At 32.8% G+C, this 20,814-nt stretch overlaps 1 protein-coding gene across 4 annotated transcripts in view; it reads left to right on the top strand.

The window, feature by feature from the left end:
* The window catches only part of LOC126884493 (neprilysin-1), a 162,128-nt gene that overhangs the window by 98,810 nt on the left and 42,504 nt on the right, over positions 1 to 20,814 (top strand). For all 4 annotated transcript variants that reach the window (XM_050650428.1, XM_050650429.1, XM_050650427.1 and 1 more), the window contains 2 exons: positions 10,300 to 10,476; positions 19,493 to 19,652. In XM_050650428.1, coding sequence (XP_050506385.1) covers positions 10,300 to 10,476; positions 19,493 to 19,652 — 337 coding nt within the window. The remainder of the gene's footprint in view (positions 1 to 10,299; positions 10,477 to 19,492; positions 19,653 to 20,814) is intronic.

The raw sequence follows: 20,814 nt of genomic DNA, 5'->3' as shown, positions 1-20,814 counted from the left end.
AACCCTTACCTACCAATAACCACTTAAACCTTAGTAGGAACATATGAACATATATTATATTATAATATATAATAAAATACAGTTTAATTATTTGTTTTAAATAAATAATGAGACCCTGTTGAATGTGAGACAAGAATAAAGGTAGAACAGCTACGAGACTTGTCAACACGAGATATATACCAAAGAAGACTGCAAAAAGTACTGAATGAAAACTACATTACACCTGATGAAGAGACATAGAAGAAAGTTGGAGGAAGATCAGAGATAATATCAAAATGTCAGCAACGGAAGCACATGGAGAACGTAAGATAAGTAAACATATACGAAAGAAAAGGAGAACTCCATGGTTCTGTGAAGAAATAAAAATAAAATGCCAAGAAAAAATAAAATCTACCTAGAATAGGTCCAGGCAAGTCCAAAAGTACGAGACAAACATATGAAGAATATAAAAAAGTACGAAATGAATTAAACTCAATAGTAAGAAGGAAGAAAACATAACATTGGGAAGCATTTTCAAAAGAGATGGAGCACGACTTTTATGGGATGCAAAAGGAAATGTGGAAAATGATAAGAGGTCAAAAGCAGAAATGAAGGAATTGATAGAAGTAAAACATATTGATACAAATACATGGACAACTCACCTAAAAAACCTCTATCAAACAGCTAATTACAAAGAACTGGAAACACCAGGATTAGAATCGGATGAGAAAACACAAATTAAAGAGGAAGATATAAAGCACGCCTTAAAAAAGATGAAAAATCGAAAAGCTCCTGGGAAAGATGGAATAGCTAATGAACTTTTAAAATACGGAGGAGATAGACTTCACAAAGAACTGAATATCCTTATAAGTAAAATAATAAGTACAGGAAGAATTCCAGAAGAATGGAGAACCACTGAAATGATAGCGTTATTTAAGAAAGGTGATAGGGCAGACCCCAGTAACTATAGAAGGATAAATTTACTGAGCACTATACTGAAACTCACAACAAAAATACTTATGGAGAAAATAATGGCGTGCATAAATATATCGGATGAACAACAAGGATTTAGAAGTGGAATATCATATAACGATGCAGTTTTTGTGATAAGGCAAATAGCGGAGAAATCATTAGAATATAACAAACCAGCCTTTTTCTGTTTCATAGACCTAGAGAAAGAGTTTGATAGAATCCAATTAAAAGATGTGATACACCTACTATATGACAAAAATTTACCACTGGATATCATAAAACTGATAGAAAACATATATGTAAGAAATTAAATAGAAATGAAATTCAATGGAATAATAACAGAACCCATAGAAACAAACACAGGAATCAGGCAAGGAGATTCACTAAGCCCTCTACTGTTTAACATAATCTTGGATGCAATAATAAAACAAGTGAAGAAAAAAAGAGGATACAAAATGAGCAACAGAGAGATAAAAATACTCTGTTACGCTGATGACACCGTGTTAGTAGCAGAGTGCGAAGACGACCTACAAAGATTATTGCATGAGTTCAACATTAAAGGCAGGTTGACATTACTAGTGAATAACGAACGTGGCTCACGCTTACATATTTTGCCCGTGCTATTGTTAGATATTTTATTATCTATTTTCAAACTCGAGCAGTACATTTGTATCTATGCATTACATAAATACAAATGTACTGCTCGAGTTTGAAAATAGATAATAAAATATCTAACAATAGCACGGGCAAAATACGTAAGCGTGAGCCACGTTCGTTATTCACTAGTAATGTCAACCCGCCTTAACGCAAAAGAAATGAATATGAAAATATCAGCCCAAAAAACAAAAAGCTTAGTAATTGCCAAAGAACCAATAAGATGCAAATTGGAGTTAGACAATCAAATTATACAACAAGTAATGACTTTCAAATATCTGGGAATTAATCTATCAGCCGACAACAATATCGAAGAAGAGGTAAAAGACAAAATAATTAAAGCCAGTAGAACGGCCGGAGGACTAAACGACACAATTTGGAAAAACAAACACCTAAGATTGGAAACAAAGTCCCGAATATATAAGTCAGTTATTAGGCCAGTTATGACTTACACGGCCGAAACAAGACCAGATACAAGCAAAACACTAAGACATCTGGAAACCAACGAAATGAAGATCTTAAGAAGGATTGCTGGAAAAGGACTACAGGATAGGGTAAGAAGTGAGGAAATCAGACGCATATGTAAGGTAAACAATATAAATACCTGGGTAAAGAACAGAAAATAAGAGTGGAATAAGCACATAAGCAGGATGTCTGAATCAAGGATAGTAAGAATAGCCAGGGACAAGTCGCCGTTAGGCAGGAGAAGTATAGAACGCCCAAGGAAAAGATGGAATGACAACTTAGGGGCAGAATGAAAGGCACCGTTGAAGAAAAACAGGCAGTACTGCCTATATAAAAGAAGAAGAAGAAATAAATAATAAATAGACGGAAATGAGAAGTCCCAGATCTAAACAATAAATCTGAAAATAATGATGGAACCACTTTCTTGTAACATTCTTAACCTCTGCCTTTTACAATTTATAAGGCAAGGAGAACGAATAAAAGAGACGAAAGGGACTCTACAATATGCGGTCATCTTCCGTGTATTCATTCGTCTAGGAAAAACTCCAACGAAAGTTGATTCTATCTGAAGAGGTCTGGAGAGACCGAAACAGACGCATGGGGATGGTGGATCATCTCTGAACCGAAATGAAACATAATAGTACCTATAGTAAAATAAGATTACACTCAGTGGCGGTTGGTATATAAGTGCTGCGGAGCTGCAGAACCACCAAAATAATCCAAACAAAATTACTTTGAAAATTAAATAAAAAATATCACTACTTATAAAATCTAAACTCATTTAGATGGTTTTCGTGCATGGCCGCCTTTATTTTAATCTGTCGTCCGTCGCATCTCATGGCGATAGCAAGTCCCACTTATTTGACCGGACCGGTGCTACTCCGAGCTGTGAACTGTTAAAGATATCCCCGATAATACCCGCTCAACCCTCGCCTACACTTTTCAGGCGACGACTGAAAGCAATATTTGAGCTGCATTTGTCGCAGTTCGAACTAGTGTGTACAAACCTACGTTTATTGTAATTTTAAATAATCGTTGATCGCGACGCGACGACTGTTAAAATAAGTTGTCCTGCACGTAATTCGGTATTTATATTAAGTATATGAGAATAAAAGTGCTGTTCAGGATGGATGTTATTTATAATTTGATTAATGTTAAGAGATTCTTTAAATATTCTTATGACGAAAAACTAGAATTAAAATGCAAAGGACGTCCTTTGCCGGATATTAAAATCGAAAAAGAAGGATCAAGCCGAGGGAAAAATTACAAACGACAATTTAATTGCGATATTTATACGAGAAATAGTTGGATATATGGCTGCAACAGAAAAAACGCTCTTTTCTGTTTTCCTTGTGTACTCTTTGGAGGTGATAAGTCATGGACGCAAGTTGGTGTAACAGACTTAGTACATTTAAGTGATAAAATAAAAAAGCACGAAACTTCTAAGCATCATTTGCACAATCAAATGGAATATGCTTTATTAGGCTCCGTGAATATTAAAGAACAGTTAGATTCTGCATACTGGATAAATATTCAAAAATTCAATGAAGCTGTAACAAAAAATAGGTATGTTCTCTCAAAAATTATAGACTGCATAAAATTTTGTAGTGTTTTCGAATTGGCGCTTCGGGGACACGACGAGACACAAACATCCGACAATCCTGGAATTTTTCGCGGCCTCATAAATTTTACTGCTGAATTGGATAGAACTTTAGCACAACACTTGGAAGAATCGACGGTTTTTAAGGGCATTTCTAAAGAAATTCAAAATGATATTTTGGACTGCATGTTGGAATTATGCCAGGATAAAATTTTGGAGGAAATTCGGGAATCTCCATATCTAGCTGTCATGGCCGACGAGACTACAGACATTTCAGCAAAATCACAAATGGTTGTAGTATATAGATATTGTCGAAATGGAGCACCGGTAGAACGATTTTGGACATATTTGGTACCTTCAAAATTAAATGCAGATACTTTAAGCAAAAACATTTTCAGTGTTTTGGATCCTATCCTGGAAAACTCAAATAATAAACTAATTGCTCAGAGTTATGATGGGGCAGCGGTCATGTGTGGACAGCACGCAGGAGTTCAAGCCAGAATCAAAGAAAAATATCCATTTGCTCATTTTGTACACTGTTACGCGCATCAATTAAATTTAATAATGTCTAAGGCTTGTTCCGAAAACTCTCAAGTTAGACTTTTTTTTGGAAATTTAAATGAAATCCCTACCTTTTTTAAAAATTCGCCACAACGAGTGGCAGTTTTAGATAAAATCGTCCAAAAGAAAATTCCTCATGGCGCTCCAACTCGCTGGAACTTCAATATTCGAACTGTTAATGTTGTGTTTGAACATCGACCTTCTTTTATCGAATGTATGGAAGAAATAGAAGAATCGTTTGATAAGGCAGCTGTCTGTAGTTCAGCGTCTTCCATTCGAAGAATACTAGTGGATCAAAATTTTGTTTTTTGGTTAACATTTTTCCATCGCATAATGCCACAAGTAGACGTTTTGTATAATGGCCTTCAAAAGACTAAAACGGATCCTTTGGAAATCAATAAAAAGGTGACAGATTTCGAAAGATACATGAATTCAGTTAGAAATTCAATAGATGATACCATTGACCAAGGTTCTAGTTTATGCGTTGAACCATTACCAACTAAAAGGTTACGGAAGGATAACAGTCCAGTAGATCATCGGAGAGCATCTATCGAAGTTTGTGATATAATCATAAATTGTGCAAATGATAGATTTGCTTTTAAAAATCACCTACTTGCAACTTCATTGCTTTATCCTGAGCAATTTGATAATTATTGTGCTAATTTCCCAGATGATAATTTAAGCCTGACTTGCGCGTCATATCCAAATTTAGATAGGGAGCGCTTGAAGACTGAATTATCTGTTATTTATTTTAGAAGAGACTGTAGAGATATTATTGGGGCAATACCTTTTTTAAAATTTTTAATTGAAAATAATTTAACAGAGCCTTTTCAAGAAACTGTAAAACTGCTTCAAATTCTAATTACAGTGCCCATGAGTACGGCAGAAGCTGAAAGGTGCTTTTCGAGTTTAAAACGGATTAAAACATTCTTGAGAAATTCCATGACTGAAGACCGACTTGTAGCATTAACCATGTTGTCAGTAGAAAAAACACTTATAAAAGAAATACCAAACTTTAATGAAAAAGTTATAGACAAGTTTGCTTTAAAAAAAAATCGACGAATCGAGCTTATTTATAAAAAAAATAATATATTTGGCTCTGTGTGTAGTTAGTTCGTAAGACCCTATAATGCAATTATTGTTGTGGCGATTTTGTTTGTAGTGTTTTTTCGTTTGCATTCCTTAGTTTCGCGTATTTATCGATAAAATTCTACTAAAAACATAAACTATAAAACAATTACTAGTGTGCCATAATGTAAAATTGCTATTTTTGATATAATTGGATTTATCTTCAATTTGAAAAGAAGAAAATCGGTAAGTTCTTTATTATTTTTTAATAGATATATAATGAATAAATATATGGTGTAAAATATCAAACTAAAAGCCTCGTAAAATACAACGATTAAAAGATATTGAATTAAAAAAAACCAAAAAATACTGCAGAACTACCAAATTTTTGAGTCACCAGCCGCCACTGATTACACTACATGTAAATCATAATGTAAATTCGTACAGGTTGGAACACATTTTATATCAAAGTTTAGGTGAATACAAAAGATATTTTCAAGAAAGTATCCAAATCATATAAGGGGATCATTGTTTAAATATGTAATTAAAAAGGGGTCATTTTTGCACAATATTTACTTTTTTAACTGCTGAGGTAATTTACATTTTAATGAAGGTCTTTAGGGTTTTTTTCTACAAAGCTGAAGGACAAATCTTTCACCTAAGACTTACTAAATTAAATTGGACCCCCTTTTTATTTAAATAATTATATATAATATTTAAAAATCAAATTTGCAAAAAATATTTTTTGCCTTTTAAATAAAAATTATAAATTATTTTATTTAATAGGGGAAGTTGCGCTATGTTACCAGTATTAAGCAAAAAAAAAATTGGTTAAAAAATATTTAATAATTTATGAGATATTTAATTTGTTTATCAAATGTTACTATATTAATTGCAAAAACGCGGTTGTTACCAAAAGAATATAAACCTGTTTAAAATCTCATTACTCTTATTTTTATGTATGTTTTCGATAAATGTATTGATAAATTCAATGTTTAATTTAACTCCCCTCTAAAATGACATATGAAAATTGTTCTATGTTTATTTATTAACGTCGCGGGGATTAAACATTTTGAAATGCTGTTCGATAATCGGGTTCCTGGGAATTTTTCACTAATTAACAAATTTTTTTGTCGTTTTTTCTTCTTCTTTTTTTCCCTTATAGTAAAAGATATACTTTTGCTTAGAGAGGGGGTTTCATGAAGAATGTCCAATCTCTGAGTTGTTGATTCTAAACCTCAAAATATTAAGATTTAACCAAAATCACTTAAATAAAATATGGCTCCTTATTGAGTTACAGAGTGTTTTATTTAAAAATTTAAAAATTATTTTTGCTCAGTATTTTAAAACTATTCGACGTATCCTTCTCATACTTGGTAGAAAGTGTAGGTACTATACACCTTATGAAATTATGTGAAATACAGGTTTCCGGTTATTACCAGAGGCGTACGACAGGGGAAAGCAAATGGTTGACCCTTCCCAAATTCTACGTCACTGGCGAAATTGCCATTTTACCGCAATTGTTAGATTCTCCAATACTCTCTATGTAAATAACTTACTCTTCACCCTAACGATAAAGTCATTAGTTTTAGAGGTATTTGAAGTTAAAACTTTTAAAGGCACAGTTATTTTGATTAATGTTTTGTGCCGCTTATTTTTTAATTTTTCAAATATCTCGAAAGCTAATGATTTTATCGTTAAGACTAAAGAGTATATTATTCATTCTTAACGATAAAATCATTAGTTTTCGAGATATTTGAAACTAAAAATTAATCGACTCAATATATTAATCAAGATATCTGAATAACTGTGCCGTTACATGTTTACCTTCAAATATCTCGAAAACTAATGACTTTATCGTTACGAGTAAAGAGGATGTTATTTACATAGAGTATTGGAGAATCTAAAAATTGTGTTAAACTGGCAATTTCACCAGTGACGTAGAATTTCGGAAGGGTCAACCATTTACTGGCCCCTGTCGTACGCCTCTGGTAATAACCTGAAACTTGTAAGTATTTAAAATAATTTCATAGGGTTTATAGTACTTACACTTTCTACCAAGTATGAAAAGGATACGTAGAACAGTTTTAAAATACTGAGTAAAAATATTTTTTTAAATTTTTAAATAAAACACCTTCTAACTCAATAAGGAGGCATATTTTATTTAAGCGATTTTGGTTAAATCTTAATACTTTAAGGTCTAGAATCTATAACTCAGAGATTGGACATTCTTAATGAAACCCCCTCTACATATAAGCGAAACTATATATTTTACTAGAAGGAAAAAAAAGAAGAAGAAAAAACGACAAAAAATTTTTGTTAATTAGTAAAAAATTCCCAGAAACCCGATTATCGGAACAGAATTTCAAAATTTTTAATCCCCGTGACATTATTAAAAAAAATATAAACAAATTAGAACAATTTTCAAATTAGATTTTAGAGGGTAATTAAATTTAAATTTAAATTTATCAATACATTTATCGAAAACATACATAAAAATAAAAGTAATGACGTTTTACACATATTTATATTCTTTTAGTAACATCCGCGTTTTTGCAATTGAAAATATAGTTACATTTAATAAACAAATTAAATATCTCACAAATTATTAAATATTTTTTAACCAGTGTTTTTTGCCTAATATGTACTGGTAATATAGCGCAACTTCTCCTATTAAATAAAATAATTTATAGTGCTTATTTAACAGGCAAATAATATTTTTTTGCAAATTTGATTTTTAAATTTTATATATAAATTTAATCTAGTAAGTCTTAGGTAAAAGATTTATCCTTAAGCTTTGTACAAAAAAAAATCTAAAGACCTTCATTAAAATGTAAATTACCTCAGCAGTTAAAAAAGTAAATATTGTGCAAAAATGACCCCTTTTTAATTATTTAAACAATGATCCCCTCATATGATTTGGATACTTTTTTGAAAAAATCTTTTGTATTCACCTAAACTTTGATATAAAATTTATTCCAACCTCTACGGAATTACATTTTGTTTTTTTTTATTTTATTAGGCTATAGGCGGTTTTTATTCGGTGTCGGAAAGTTGGTCGGGAATACTTCGTTGACGGAAAATTAGTCGACAACATTTGGTCGACAAACAGTTGGTCGAATGCACAATTCATCGAAAGTGCAATTCGTCGACGAACATTTGATCGAATGGATTTTTCGTCGACAAAGACCCAAAGGGAATGCCTCGATTCCCTAACAATTTATTTACCTCAGCATCTCAATATTTCGTCTTGTCCGCAAGTGCCCCCAAATTTGATTTGTCCGGAAATGCTCCGTTCGCAAGTGCGCCGACACCAAAAAGAAGAACGGTACAACATCACTAAGGCATTCTGCACACGAGGCGTATCGTCATAGACGCGTATAAGTTTCGTCATGCAGCGACGATTCCTTTATGCCTTAAAATCCGCAAACGATTAGATTTGCAAGCGGCATGTGATCGTCTTCTTTGGAGAATATTAAATACAAGTATGCATTTTTAATCCTGTATTACAAAATTAGACCAAATTAGCAACATAATACCGTAAACCGTATATCGATACCTGTTTTCTATCTCGAGATATCTTAAGAAACGTGCAAATTTTAAACAACTGTTAATGTCACCGGTAAAAGAAGTTAAGGAAAAGTGGAACTATGGAAAAAACAAAGAAACATTTTCAAGATGTAAACGCATATAATTAATTAAAACAACAATAAGACAAACAACACTATAAAATATAACAAAAAAATAAAACAACTACTTACTTAGTGACGACCTAAATGTTCAAATTCTTGCCCATCATTTTCGATGAGTATCCCCATCTTGCCCATCTTTCAAGAGTAGATTGAACAGCAGTCTCAATTTCTGCTTTTGCAATGCTTTCAATGGCGTTTCGTATTCTCTAGATTCTAGATCATGTTTTCTCGAGTAGTGGGCCTAGCGGCAAAACAAGGTCTTTAATCCGTCCCCACAAATAAAAGTTTAAAACAGTTAAATCTGTTGCTATTCAATCTACTCTTGAAAGGGTAAAAATGCTTGCATCGAAACTGATAAGCAACAATTTGAACATTTAGGCAGTCACTAAGACTAAGTAAGTAGTTGCTTTTATTTCTTTGGTATATTTTATAGTGTTGTTTGTTGTTTTAATTAATTTATATACGTTTACATCTGGAAAATGTTTATTTGTTTTTTCCATAGCACACTACTTTTCCTTAACCTCGTTTACTGGTGACAGTAACAGTTATGTTTAAAATTTACACATTTCTTAAGATATCTCGAGATAGAAAAAAGGTATCGACATGCGGTTTTCGGTATTATGTTGCTAATTTGGTCTAATTTTGTAATACAGGATTAAAAATGCATACTTGTATTTAATATTTTCCAAAGAAAACTAGATTTCTGAAAATAATTAAATAACGCCTCCTAGCTTGCATATTACTTATTAGGCTATTTCGAAAATAAGACACTTACATTGAGGAAAAAGAGCTGTTTTCAACAAGACCAAGTATGCAAAATTCGATTTAGCGGAACCGGACTTACAGTCATTTTTTCATAAGAAGGTTCCCACTCACCCCCAGCTCTAATTTGCAAAAGTATACTTAAACTTGTGAAATCAAATATGCGCAGAATTTTATGAAGAATACGATGATTGGATTTCCAGTGCCCTTTCATTAGGTTTTTGTAAAATTTTGATTTTTTTATTTTTGATATTCAATTACACCCTCTAGCGGTGGACCTAAAATTATGAAAATAATTTCCAGGCTTTTCCCGAGTCAACTTTAGTTATAAATATTTTTTTCTCAAAGCTGTACTATAAGCGGTTCCCGAGATATGGCCGAGAGCCATTCTTATTGGGACACCCGGTACATTCGATGAATTGTGCATTCGACCAACTGTTTGTCGACCAAATGTTGTCGACTAATTTTCCGTCGACGAAGTGTTCTCGACCAACTCTCCTGTCCTAGACCCGTTTTAATTTAATTAATACATAATAAATATTTTAGGTAGAAGGAATGATTCAAAGATTGAAGGATTCGTTTGTAAATAGTGTTATGAAAATAACTTGGATGGATAGTAAAACCAAAAGAGATACCCTAGAAAAAAGTAAGGAAACAATATCTTTTATCGGATATCCTGATTGGCTGTATGAAGAAGGCGAATTGGATAAATACTACAGTGACGTAAGTTAAATTTTCTTGAAAGTTTTCTTGAAAGACGAATTTTCTTGAAAGTCAACTAGAAGGTGTTGAGTAGGAATGTGACATTCTTTTTCGCTGCAAATAACAAAATTCCATTACAAGCATTACAATTTCAAAAATAGCCATAGTGGCTTTTATAAATGCTTTCAAAATAAATTTTTGTTTTAAAAGTATTTTGTATTATGTTTAATCATGCTGATTAGGGACCGCAGACATTCGGATACAATTAGCGTCTCTTTGCAAAGACAATGACATCGACTTTGCTAAGTTTTTTTTATTTAAACAATATAAATACACCTAATCTACAGGATTAATCAGTATTTTTTCTTTAACCTAATTTCCCTAAAAATGTTTGTAAACTAGATGTCACCTTGTCCATCCTAGCTTTTTATTACATGAAATGCCCACTTCTTTGTTGTGGCTACACAGCACAGCACTGACTATGCTTTTCACTAATTGCTCACGTCTTTATTGTGGCTACAATACAATGCACAACACTAATAACTAAGCCCGGCACAACTTCTCACATTAGACGAGCTCGAACCGTTTAGTCCTCTTGAGCCTTCGCATCTGGGGTTCGTTGACAACAAGCTGAAGTGCTTCATGGTTGGGATGCTTATGGAGCCTCTCTTCATGTCCCCTGGCGACTTTCTTAATTTCATTTGGAATAGATTCGATTTTAAGATCTCTACGCAAATCGTCATTCCGAACATACCAAGGAGCACATACAATACGAGTATTCCTTAATATTCGGTTCTGAAGCGTTTCTAAATGTCGGTAATTGCTTTTTTGGTACAGCCCCATAATTGCAGGCCATAGGTCCACACCGGTTTTAATATCTAATGGTAAATTAGTACTTTGTTCTGGATGGAAAGTTGAGAGTACCTACCTATTAGCCAATACATATTTTTCTACTTTATCTTCAACTGTTCAGTTTTCTTTTTAACGTGCTCCTTCCATTTTAGTTTGACGTCGAGATTTAAACCCAGGTATTTCGCTGTTTTCTTATTAGGAACAACGCTGTTGTTTAAGATTATTGATTTTCTTGTTAGTGAAGTTAATATGAACTGACTTCTGTTCATTAAACTTTATAAGCCATTTTTTGGACCAGCCGTCTATGCCATTAATTGCTTTTTGTAAATTAATCGTAGATTCCTCTATAGTTGCTCCTATTGTCAGGACTGCTGTATCATCAGCAAATGTGGCCAGTTGGATGTTTTCCCACTCTGGAATGTCAGATGTGTACAAAAGGTATAGTATTGGTCCAAGAACGCTACCTTGTGGAACCCCTGCATTTATTTGCTTTAACTCAGAGTACTCGTTTCCCATTTTAACTCTAAATGTTCGCTGGTGTAGGTATGACTGCAATATTTCAACGAGTTGCATAGGAAATATTTTCTTTAGCTTCATTAACAGACCGTTGTGCCATACTTTGTCAAATGCTTTTGCGATATCCAGGAATACTGCTGAACAGATTTTGTCCCCTTCCAATGCTTTCTCTATTTCAGTTACTATTCGATGGATCTGGTCAATTGTGGATTGTTTATCACGAAATCCAAATTGGTATGTCAGAATAATATTTTTTTGTTCAATTATATGGTTCATTCTTCCTAGTAGTAATTTTTCAAACACCTTTGAGATTATGGATAGTAAGGATATTGGCCTGTATGATGTTAATTCATGGTTATTTTGTCCTACTTTGGGTATCATTATGGCCTTTACAGTTTTCCAAAGGATGGGAACATATCTAAGCCTAAAGCATGCATTTATTAGTGTAGTAAGCTTTACTATGGCTTTTCTAAGTAAATTTTTTTGGTATCTCACCATTGATCAGGTCAAACCCAGGCGCTTTTTTTGTATTGATGTTCTTGATTAATTTTTGAACTTCTTTTGTAGTAGTCAGTTATATGTTAACAGAATCAGTAGCTACTCGTTCATCATCTACATGAGTTTCCCCAGGGTTTGGTTAAAATATGTTTTCTAAATAATCAGCGAACGCATCCACTTTCTCTTTGGGATTTCTTGCCCATGTTCTGTTTTCTTTTCGTTAAGGAGGTATATGCTGAACTGGCTTATTTATCTTTTTGGCTGCGTTCCAGAGGGAGTAATCGGTGCATTCATCATCAGTTAGTTCTCAGGGACTTATTGTCACTTTGTTAAGTAACAAGACATTTACTCAACACACATATTACACATTACACTAGGTACCTGATTACATAAATTCACTGTACCATGCCAATGGCCATAAATTTTTGAGGCATTAGGCTAAATAAAAAAGCTTATGCCGATTGCGAATGTGTAAGAATTCTTAAAAGGCCCTTACACAAAAGTGTAAGGTCACAAAAACAGGCGATTCGAGGTGAGAGCAAGAGCAAGACCAACTGGGTTGATAGTTACCTCTCACTGAAATGCTTCTATGTTTTTGAGAGGGGATCTGTATGCTCACCATCATCATCATCATCATCAACCCGTACGCGTCCACTGCTGGAAATAGGTCTCCCTCAGCTCTTTCCATATGTCTCTCTTTTGTGCGGCTTGCATCTAATTGCCGATAATATGCTTCAGATCATCGGACCATCTGGTTGGTGAGCGTCCTCTGCTCCGTAGTGCTTCTTCTGGTGGCCTCCACTCGACAATACGTTTTGTCCATAGATTGTCTGACAATCTGGCGACGTGTCCTGCCCAATTCCACGACAGCGTCTGTTGTTTGTGCCAATGTGCGTCAATATCAGTGCCAATGGTTTGTTGTATTCCGCAGACTTCTTTATTAGGTTTTTATTACCAGTAAGTTGTCGTTAGTGTAGTGCTATATCCAGATCTAAATCCAGCCTGTTCTCTGGGCTGATAAAAGTCTAACTTAGCCTACAGTCTTTTTTTGATAATTTTTGTGAAAATTTAATATACAGGGTGGTGAATTGGAAAACGGGCCATAGAAAACTCAATGTAAAATTCTAAACTGTTGAATTCCTGCTTCCCTAATTATTCTACATCAAAAGAAATCAGAAACTATTTGTAGAGGATTGAAATCTTTATTGAAAACAATTGTTAAAATTGTTCTACGAATTAAACACATTCCAAAATTTTGTAAAATATAATAAATTGTAGCAAGTATTTGCCAAATTTAGGCCACACACAGTGCAAGAATGTGTATAAGGTTGCCTTCGGTCACAATGAAATTATTATATTAACAATATTTTGAACTGTCAGTATTTTTATTTTATCGTTTTTATGGTTTAAAAAACAATAAAGTCGAAAAGATGTCCTCAGTTGAGGAGAAAGTAGTAATAATAAAGATGTTTTATTCAGTCAATAGTTTACGTACTGTCAGAGATAGTAACGTGTGGCCTTACTTTTACGCACTTACTTAGGTATGGCAAAAATGTATTCTAGTTTTCAAAATTTTGGACTCTGTTTAAATCGTAGAACAATTTTAACTTTTGTTTTTAATACCGATTTTAATCCTCTACAAATAGTTTCTCATGACTTTTGATGTAAAATAATTAGGGAAGCAGGAATTCAACAATTTAGAATTTTACATTGAGTTTCCTATGGCCCGTTTTTGCAATTCACCACCCGGTATGTGTGATAGCAAACTGATAGGACGGTAGTTTTTTTAGATCTGTTATGTCACCTTCCTTGTGTAATAAGACAATGACTGCATTATTCCATTGAAAAGGGGTTTTTCGTTGGTAAATGCATTAGGTGAAAAGTTTGGCCAAAGCCTGGATAATTTTATTTCCACCTTGCTTGATTGCCTCGTTCACTATTCCGTCATCGCCAGGAGATTTATTATTTTTCATTTCTGAAAGTACCTTTTTAACTTCATATAGTAATATAGTGTTACTTCTGGCATTAATTCTGATCCCTGGTTTGTGATTTTGGGCAGGGGCTGATCTTGCCTTTCGTTGGTGCTCTCATACATTTCGCGATAAAACGATTCGACGACCTTGAGGATTTCGGCTCTATCTGTAGCAATGTTGTCATCTTTGCTGTATCTGTATCTGTATGTATCTAATCTGTATGTTACTTTCAACAAAATATTATCTTTTATCATCGACCTATCGTCAAAATGTTTATAATATTTAAAACTTTAGTGGGTATGTAAGTTAAGGGTCATTTGGTCTCATTTTGTTGCTAATTCTAATATTACTGAATACATAGACATTTTTCACCGATGATGGTCCAATAGGACTGAAACCGTGAATTTATAAATCCATTTGGATATTTTTTTAAAAAATTTAATAAAATATTTATACTATTTTATTATTTTACGTTATCATTTTCTAATATTTCATTCTCTGATACTCTTTGTCTGTATAAGTATTCTGTGGATTCTGATTTTTTGTGTTGGTTCCTCTCCCTGCGTTGTGATGTATTTCGTAATGGTTCTTAGTTTACAAAATAGTAGGCTATAGTCTCTATTTACCTGCATCTGCTTAGTTAAGGCAACTTAACGTCATTTATTTTTGATGTGAATGTACCTATATCTTTATTTGTTATAACATAATCTATCATACAGTGCGGTGGAATAAGTGTTGCCCCCCCTGTTAACTTGTTTATTTTAAGAATATAAGCAAAACGCTCGGACAGGTCGATTTTTAAACTAACCATAGTATATTATAGCATCAACGTTTCGAACTTTACGCGATCCCTCTTCAGGTGACAGCCGTAACTTTGACTTTTTTTAATGGGAAAGTACATCATGTGACACCTCATTTAAAAGCTCTTAAAATACTGATTTCAAAAATGTATAATACTTTAATCCTATTTGAGAGCGTAGGCGCAAAATTTTGGTCGAATTCTTTCTAAATGCAATCATTTTTTTCGAATCCTGAAAAAACTGATAAATATTTTTGAAAAATTTAAACGCAGAATGAAATATTACAGTATTCTCGATGGTCCAAAGTCCCTGAGAACTCCTATAATGTTTATTTTAATAAGTCACAGTGGTGAAAAAAAAAGAAAATTTAGTGTGATTTTTAATTTCAAATATATCATTCAAAAGAAATTTTTGTTTATTATAAGGGACTGTCAGCCCTCGGTAATAATATAATCTTTCATTCTGCGTTTAAATTTTTCAAAAATACTTATTAGTTTTCTCAGAATTCGAAAAAAATACATGCGTTTAAAAAGTGTTCAACCGAAATTTTGCGCCTACGATTTCAAAAAGGATTAAAGTATTATACATTTTTGAAATCAGTATTTCAAAAGCTGTTAAATGAGGTGTCACATGATGTACTTTACCATTTAAAAAAATCAAAGTTATGGCTGTCACCTGAAGAGAGATCGCGTAAAGTTCGAAACGTTGATGATATAATATACTGTGGTTAGTTTAAAAATCGACCTGTCCGAGCGTTTTGCTTATATTATTAGAATAAACAAGTTAACGGGGGGGGGGCAACACTTATTCCACCGCACTGTAGATCTTTATCCACAGGTGTTATTGAATATAGATTTGTGTTGGTCTTTGTGGTCAAAAAATGTGTTATTTATAGGGATTTATTTATGGATTTATTTATGGATTTATATTGTTTGGATTTATGGATTTCTAAGAGTTTACCATGAAGTAAACACTTATCCAGAGTGGGCCAAAGAAAACAGTCCACCTCGATATTTGGCAGTATTTATTAGATTTTAAGGAAATGAGGAAACAGGTCGTTTTTTGATCTATGGGGGACACATTTTTACGGTACATACATCTGCCATTTGTCAACCCTTTCACTTCTCCCCCCCCCCCCCTATTTTTAAATAGGGAATAGGGGTTGTGTGCTACCTCATTTCAAAGGATATTCAATTCTCTATCTCTATACCGATAGTATATAATATCTATGTATTATTTTTATTTTATATATTTTATTAACGTATGTATTTGATTTTCGACCATTTATTTTGGATTTGGTTTTGAGACTAGATTTTTGACAACTTATTTTGAAATCCCGTATATTTTTCGGGCTCGTTTTAAAGCTTTCTTCCAAGCTTTTGTAGACAATTTTGTTTATATAATATGACCAGGTTAGTTGTATTAATTAAACCATCCCTATTTTATATCGATTTACATTTCTTGGCAGCGGTACAAATCCATGAAATGTCTAGTCTGGATTTGTGGAAAGTGAAACTTTTCATTGATTTTATTTAAATTATTCAAGGCTATTTGTCCAGCAGAAATATAGGTCGTGTTTAGGTTTCACTTTAATGAAACAAGTTTTTGCAATTGAACTTTGAGTGTCAACATAAAATTGCTCATGCTTAGATGTTACTTTATTTATAGTATCCTGCTATACAGTATAAATAAGACAGCTACTCTAACTAAAGCGATGAGGGGTATCCTGAGTATTTATTAATGCCGGCACCACACTTGGCTATGTTTTATTTGGCTACGCTGTATGCGCTGTATGCGTTTAGCTGCTGATTACAAATTTGAAGGATGTTTTTGGTCGGAATGGTCAATAAATTGTTATTGTATTGTATAACAATTTAATTGTATAAATATAAATTGTATATAGGTAAGGCTCTAGCTCGTAATCCAAAAGAAAAAAATTGGTTCGAATAAAATTGGTTCCTTAATAGCCCAGTAAATGAACCAGAAATGCGGCAATACCGTGCAGTGGCGGATTCAAAGGGGGCGATGAGGGCGATCGGTCCCCCTCTCAAACCAAGTGACTTAATTTAAATTATATACCGGGTGTCCACTTATTTTTCCCCCATTTTAACTGCCTATAACTTCTAAATGGCTCAAGATAAAAATATGCGGTTTTCACTGAAATATTTTATTTTACTAAAAGTTTTGTCTGAATGAATTGAATTTTTTATATCGCTTTCAAATACGAAATAAAATATGGCGGATTTTCGAAAAAAAACGTTGTTGACTATTTTTTAATGGAACACCCAGTATATTCTTTTGTAAATTGAAAGAAAGATCATTCACCTATCTAGCGATATAAAGTTTTTCAAAATCCGTTATCAAATCACTGAGTAATTAATTTTTAAAATGAGAGGTGCAACGTGGATATCGCATACCTAAATAACATAACTAACCAAGTTATGTGATTTCCACATTGCATCTCTCATTTTAAAAATTAATTGCTCAGTCATTTGACAACCGATTTTAAAAATTTTTATATCGCTGGATAGATAAATGACCTTTTTTTCAAGTTTTTAGGTAAGTGACCATTTTTTATATATAACTGGACCGTTCACTCTTGTTAGAGTATAGGTCGCTCAAATACTATGAGCTCTTTTAATCCATTTCACGCGGTGGATTAGTCCGCAGTGTCCTTTAGGTCATCGTTCATAGGTTGTGATGTTTTTTTGCCTTCTCTACTATCTTCTTCCACTCACTCCGGTCCTGAATCTTTTCTCTCCAGTTTGCAATTTCCATCTAACCATTTTTTATACCGCTTTTAAATAAAAAATGGCGGATTTAAAAAAAAAACGTTGTTGACTTTTTTTATTAAAACACCCAGTATATTTTTTTGTATCTTGAAAAAACGTTCCTTTATCTATCCAGCAACATAAAAATTTTTAAAATCGGTTGCCAAATGACTGAGCAATTAATTTTTAAAATGAGAGATGCAATGTGGAAATCACATAACATAATATCATTTTGCTCAGTTATGTTATTTGGGTATGTGATATCCACGTTGCACCCCTCATTTTAAAAATTAATTACTCAGTGATTTGACAACCGATTTTAAAAAACTTTATATCGCTGGATAGGTGAATGACCTTTCTTTCAATTTACAAAAAAAATATACTGTTTATTCCATTAAAAAAAGTCAACAACGTTTTTTTCAAAAATCCGCCATTTTTTTTTCGCATTTGAAAGCGATATAAAAAATTCAATCCATTCAAACAAAACTTTTACTAAAATAAAACATTTCAACGAATACCGCATATTTCTATCTTAAACCGTTTAGAAGTTATAGGCAGTTAAAATGGGAGAAAATATAAGTGGACACCCGGTATAAGGATTATAAAAACATTCATTTATTTTTATAGAAATTTGATTGGCCCTCCCTCTTAACGGGGCTGGATTCGCCGCTGTTACCATTTAATTTTCAGGGTCAACTCCTGCATGAAAATTTGGATTTAGGTTCTACTTACCCGCCACTTTAAAGTTGAACTTGAGCCGTTGGTTGCTTTTACTTGGCGGGTAAAAAACCCTTTTCTCGGGGGTGAAAAAACGCGCGTTTGAAATACGTCCGGAAATGGATAAATTGACAAAATAACTTTTGTTTTATAGAGTTTTTTTAAGTAAGTCAATACTTTTCGTGTTATTTGCGATTGAAAATGTTTATTTTTCGACGAAAAAACACGTTTTTAGGCGGTTTTTCGCAAACAACTCACAAACTAAGTATTTTATCGAAAAAAAAATATAAATAAATCTTAGCAGAAATGGAGCATAAAAAATGAAAAAATTGTGTATTCGTGATATAGACCCAGCAAAAGCAGTGGCTCCTGAAAAATAGTTGTGGCTCATGAAAAATACGTTTTAATTCGTCAAATTCCAAATCGAGTATTTCAACGTGAAATAGCCAAAAAATTAAGCAATTTTTGGGGAAAAATCCATTAAAACTTTGTGTGTTTAAAAAATATTTATTTCTCTTTTTTATAAAAGCTTATAGCATCAAAACTAAGCGAATTATGCTCAAAACAAAGTTTGCCCCTTTTTTTGGTAAAAAAAAAATCGTGAAAATCTCCCCCTATTAATCGTTACCACTTTACAAAAAATTTACTTTACTTATGTATTTTTTATATGATTTGTAAGTTTCACCGGTTTAAAGTGCTTATTTTTGATCGGAATTTGGACAGCCGATATAAAATCGACCGTCCAAAATCGGTGTGTATGTATTAGCGTTAGCCTATGAGTTTGATTATTCCGCTTGCTAGTGGGGGCGGATTTTAGTTTTGATGTATTAATTAGTTGATATCAATTTCAAATAAAACAAAACGTACATAGTTTAAATGTAATTTATGAGTAATTTATTTATTTTCTTAGGTAGTAATAAACGACGATACTTACTTGGAAAATATGGTAAGCGTGATATCGTCAGAATCCACAAGAACATTAAAAAGCTTACGAAAACCTCACAAAAGAGAAATGGCTAGCGAACCCCTTGAAGTTAATGCTTTTAATTTTTTTTCTGAAAACTCTATAAGTAAGTAATTATTTTACACTTTTGATTTGTATACATGCTGTAAGAAAGTAATACTAACATTTTTGACTATCCTTGCTATCAAGAATACCTACAATCATCCCACTACCCGGCCACAAAAGTCTTAATAATATTGTTCTAACATATATTATATAGGTATCTATAAATAAAATCTGTTTGAAGGAACTATAAATATAGAGTTACGGTTAAGTTTCTTTCTGTCTTTGTTTAGGCTTGTTGATGCCTATTCATGGTAGGAGATTTGTTTGACCGATTTGACACCAGAATCTTGAGAGATTTAATGTTAAATTGATAAATAACCGATTTGCTGTCGGTTGTGGTCGTGTTTTTAGGACTATTTTCTTCTAAGTACTTTCTGGGGTAGTGGCGGTAAACACTAACTAACACTAATAGATCGTTGGCACATAAAGGATAAAGGCAAAAGGGTTAGGATAGAACGGACAAAAACCATCGACCAAAACAAGAAAAAAGTACCCTACAAAAGTAAATCACATATAGGTACTACAAAAAAGGTGAATAATTACAATCATTTCAATAAACTTTTAAGAAAATGTAGGTAGTCCGAAGACCAAGTCCAAAACTGAAACAAATAAGTAACGGATTAAATATCCGATACGTAGAAAAGTAGGTACCTAATAAAAAATTAGTAGTAAGATACAGAACCGTAACAAGAAAGAAATGAAATCATAATAAGAAAGAAAGAGAAAGAGAATAAACAAGAAAGTGGTATAATACGATCACAATAAAGATGCACAGAAATAAACAAATTAAGACAAGTTGAATGTTATGAGGAGCACTCCCAAATCATAATTTTAAAGTTTATACATTGTAAAGCATGATTCGGGAGTACTCCTCGTATCATATGATTCGGGAGTACTTCTCGTATCATTTAACATATCTTGGTTAGTTTATTTCTAGTGCATCTTTATTATGATATTAGTATAGGTACATATAATATGTATAACGCACTGATAAAAGAGATGGTGCATCGAAATTAACAGGACAAATTATAAGGAAATACTGCACTACCCTACTGCTAACAGTATAATTATATCCTGTTAGAAAAATATACCCTAAAAAGGTAAATGACACATACTACAAAAACAGAGTGAATAATTATAATAATTTTAATAAACGAAAAATG

Source organism: Diabrotica virgifera, chromosome 5, assembly GCF_917563875.1.
Source record: "Diabrotica virgifera virgifera chromosome 5, PGI_DIABVI_V3a".
NCBI classification, from domain to species: Eukaryota; Metazoa; Arthropoda; class Insecta; order Coleoptera; family Chrysomelidae; genus Diabrotica; species Diabrotica virgifera.
Note: the sequence above shows the minus strand (reverse complement) of the source record. Positions and strands in the feature narration are given on the sequence as shown.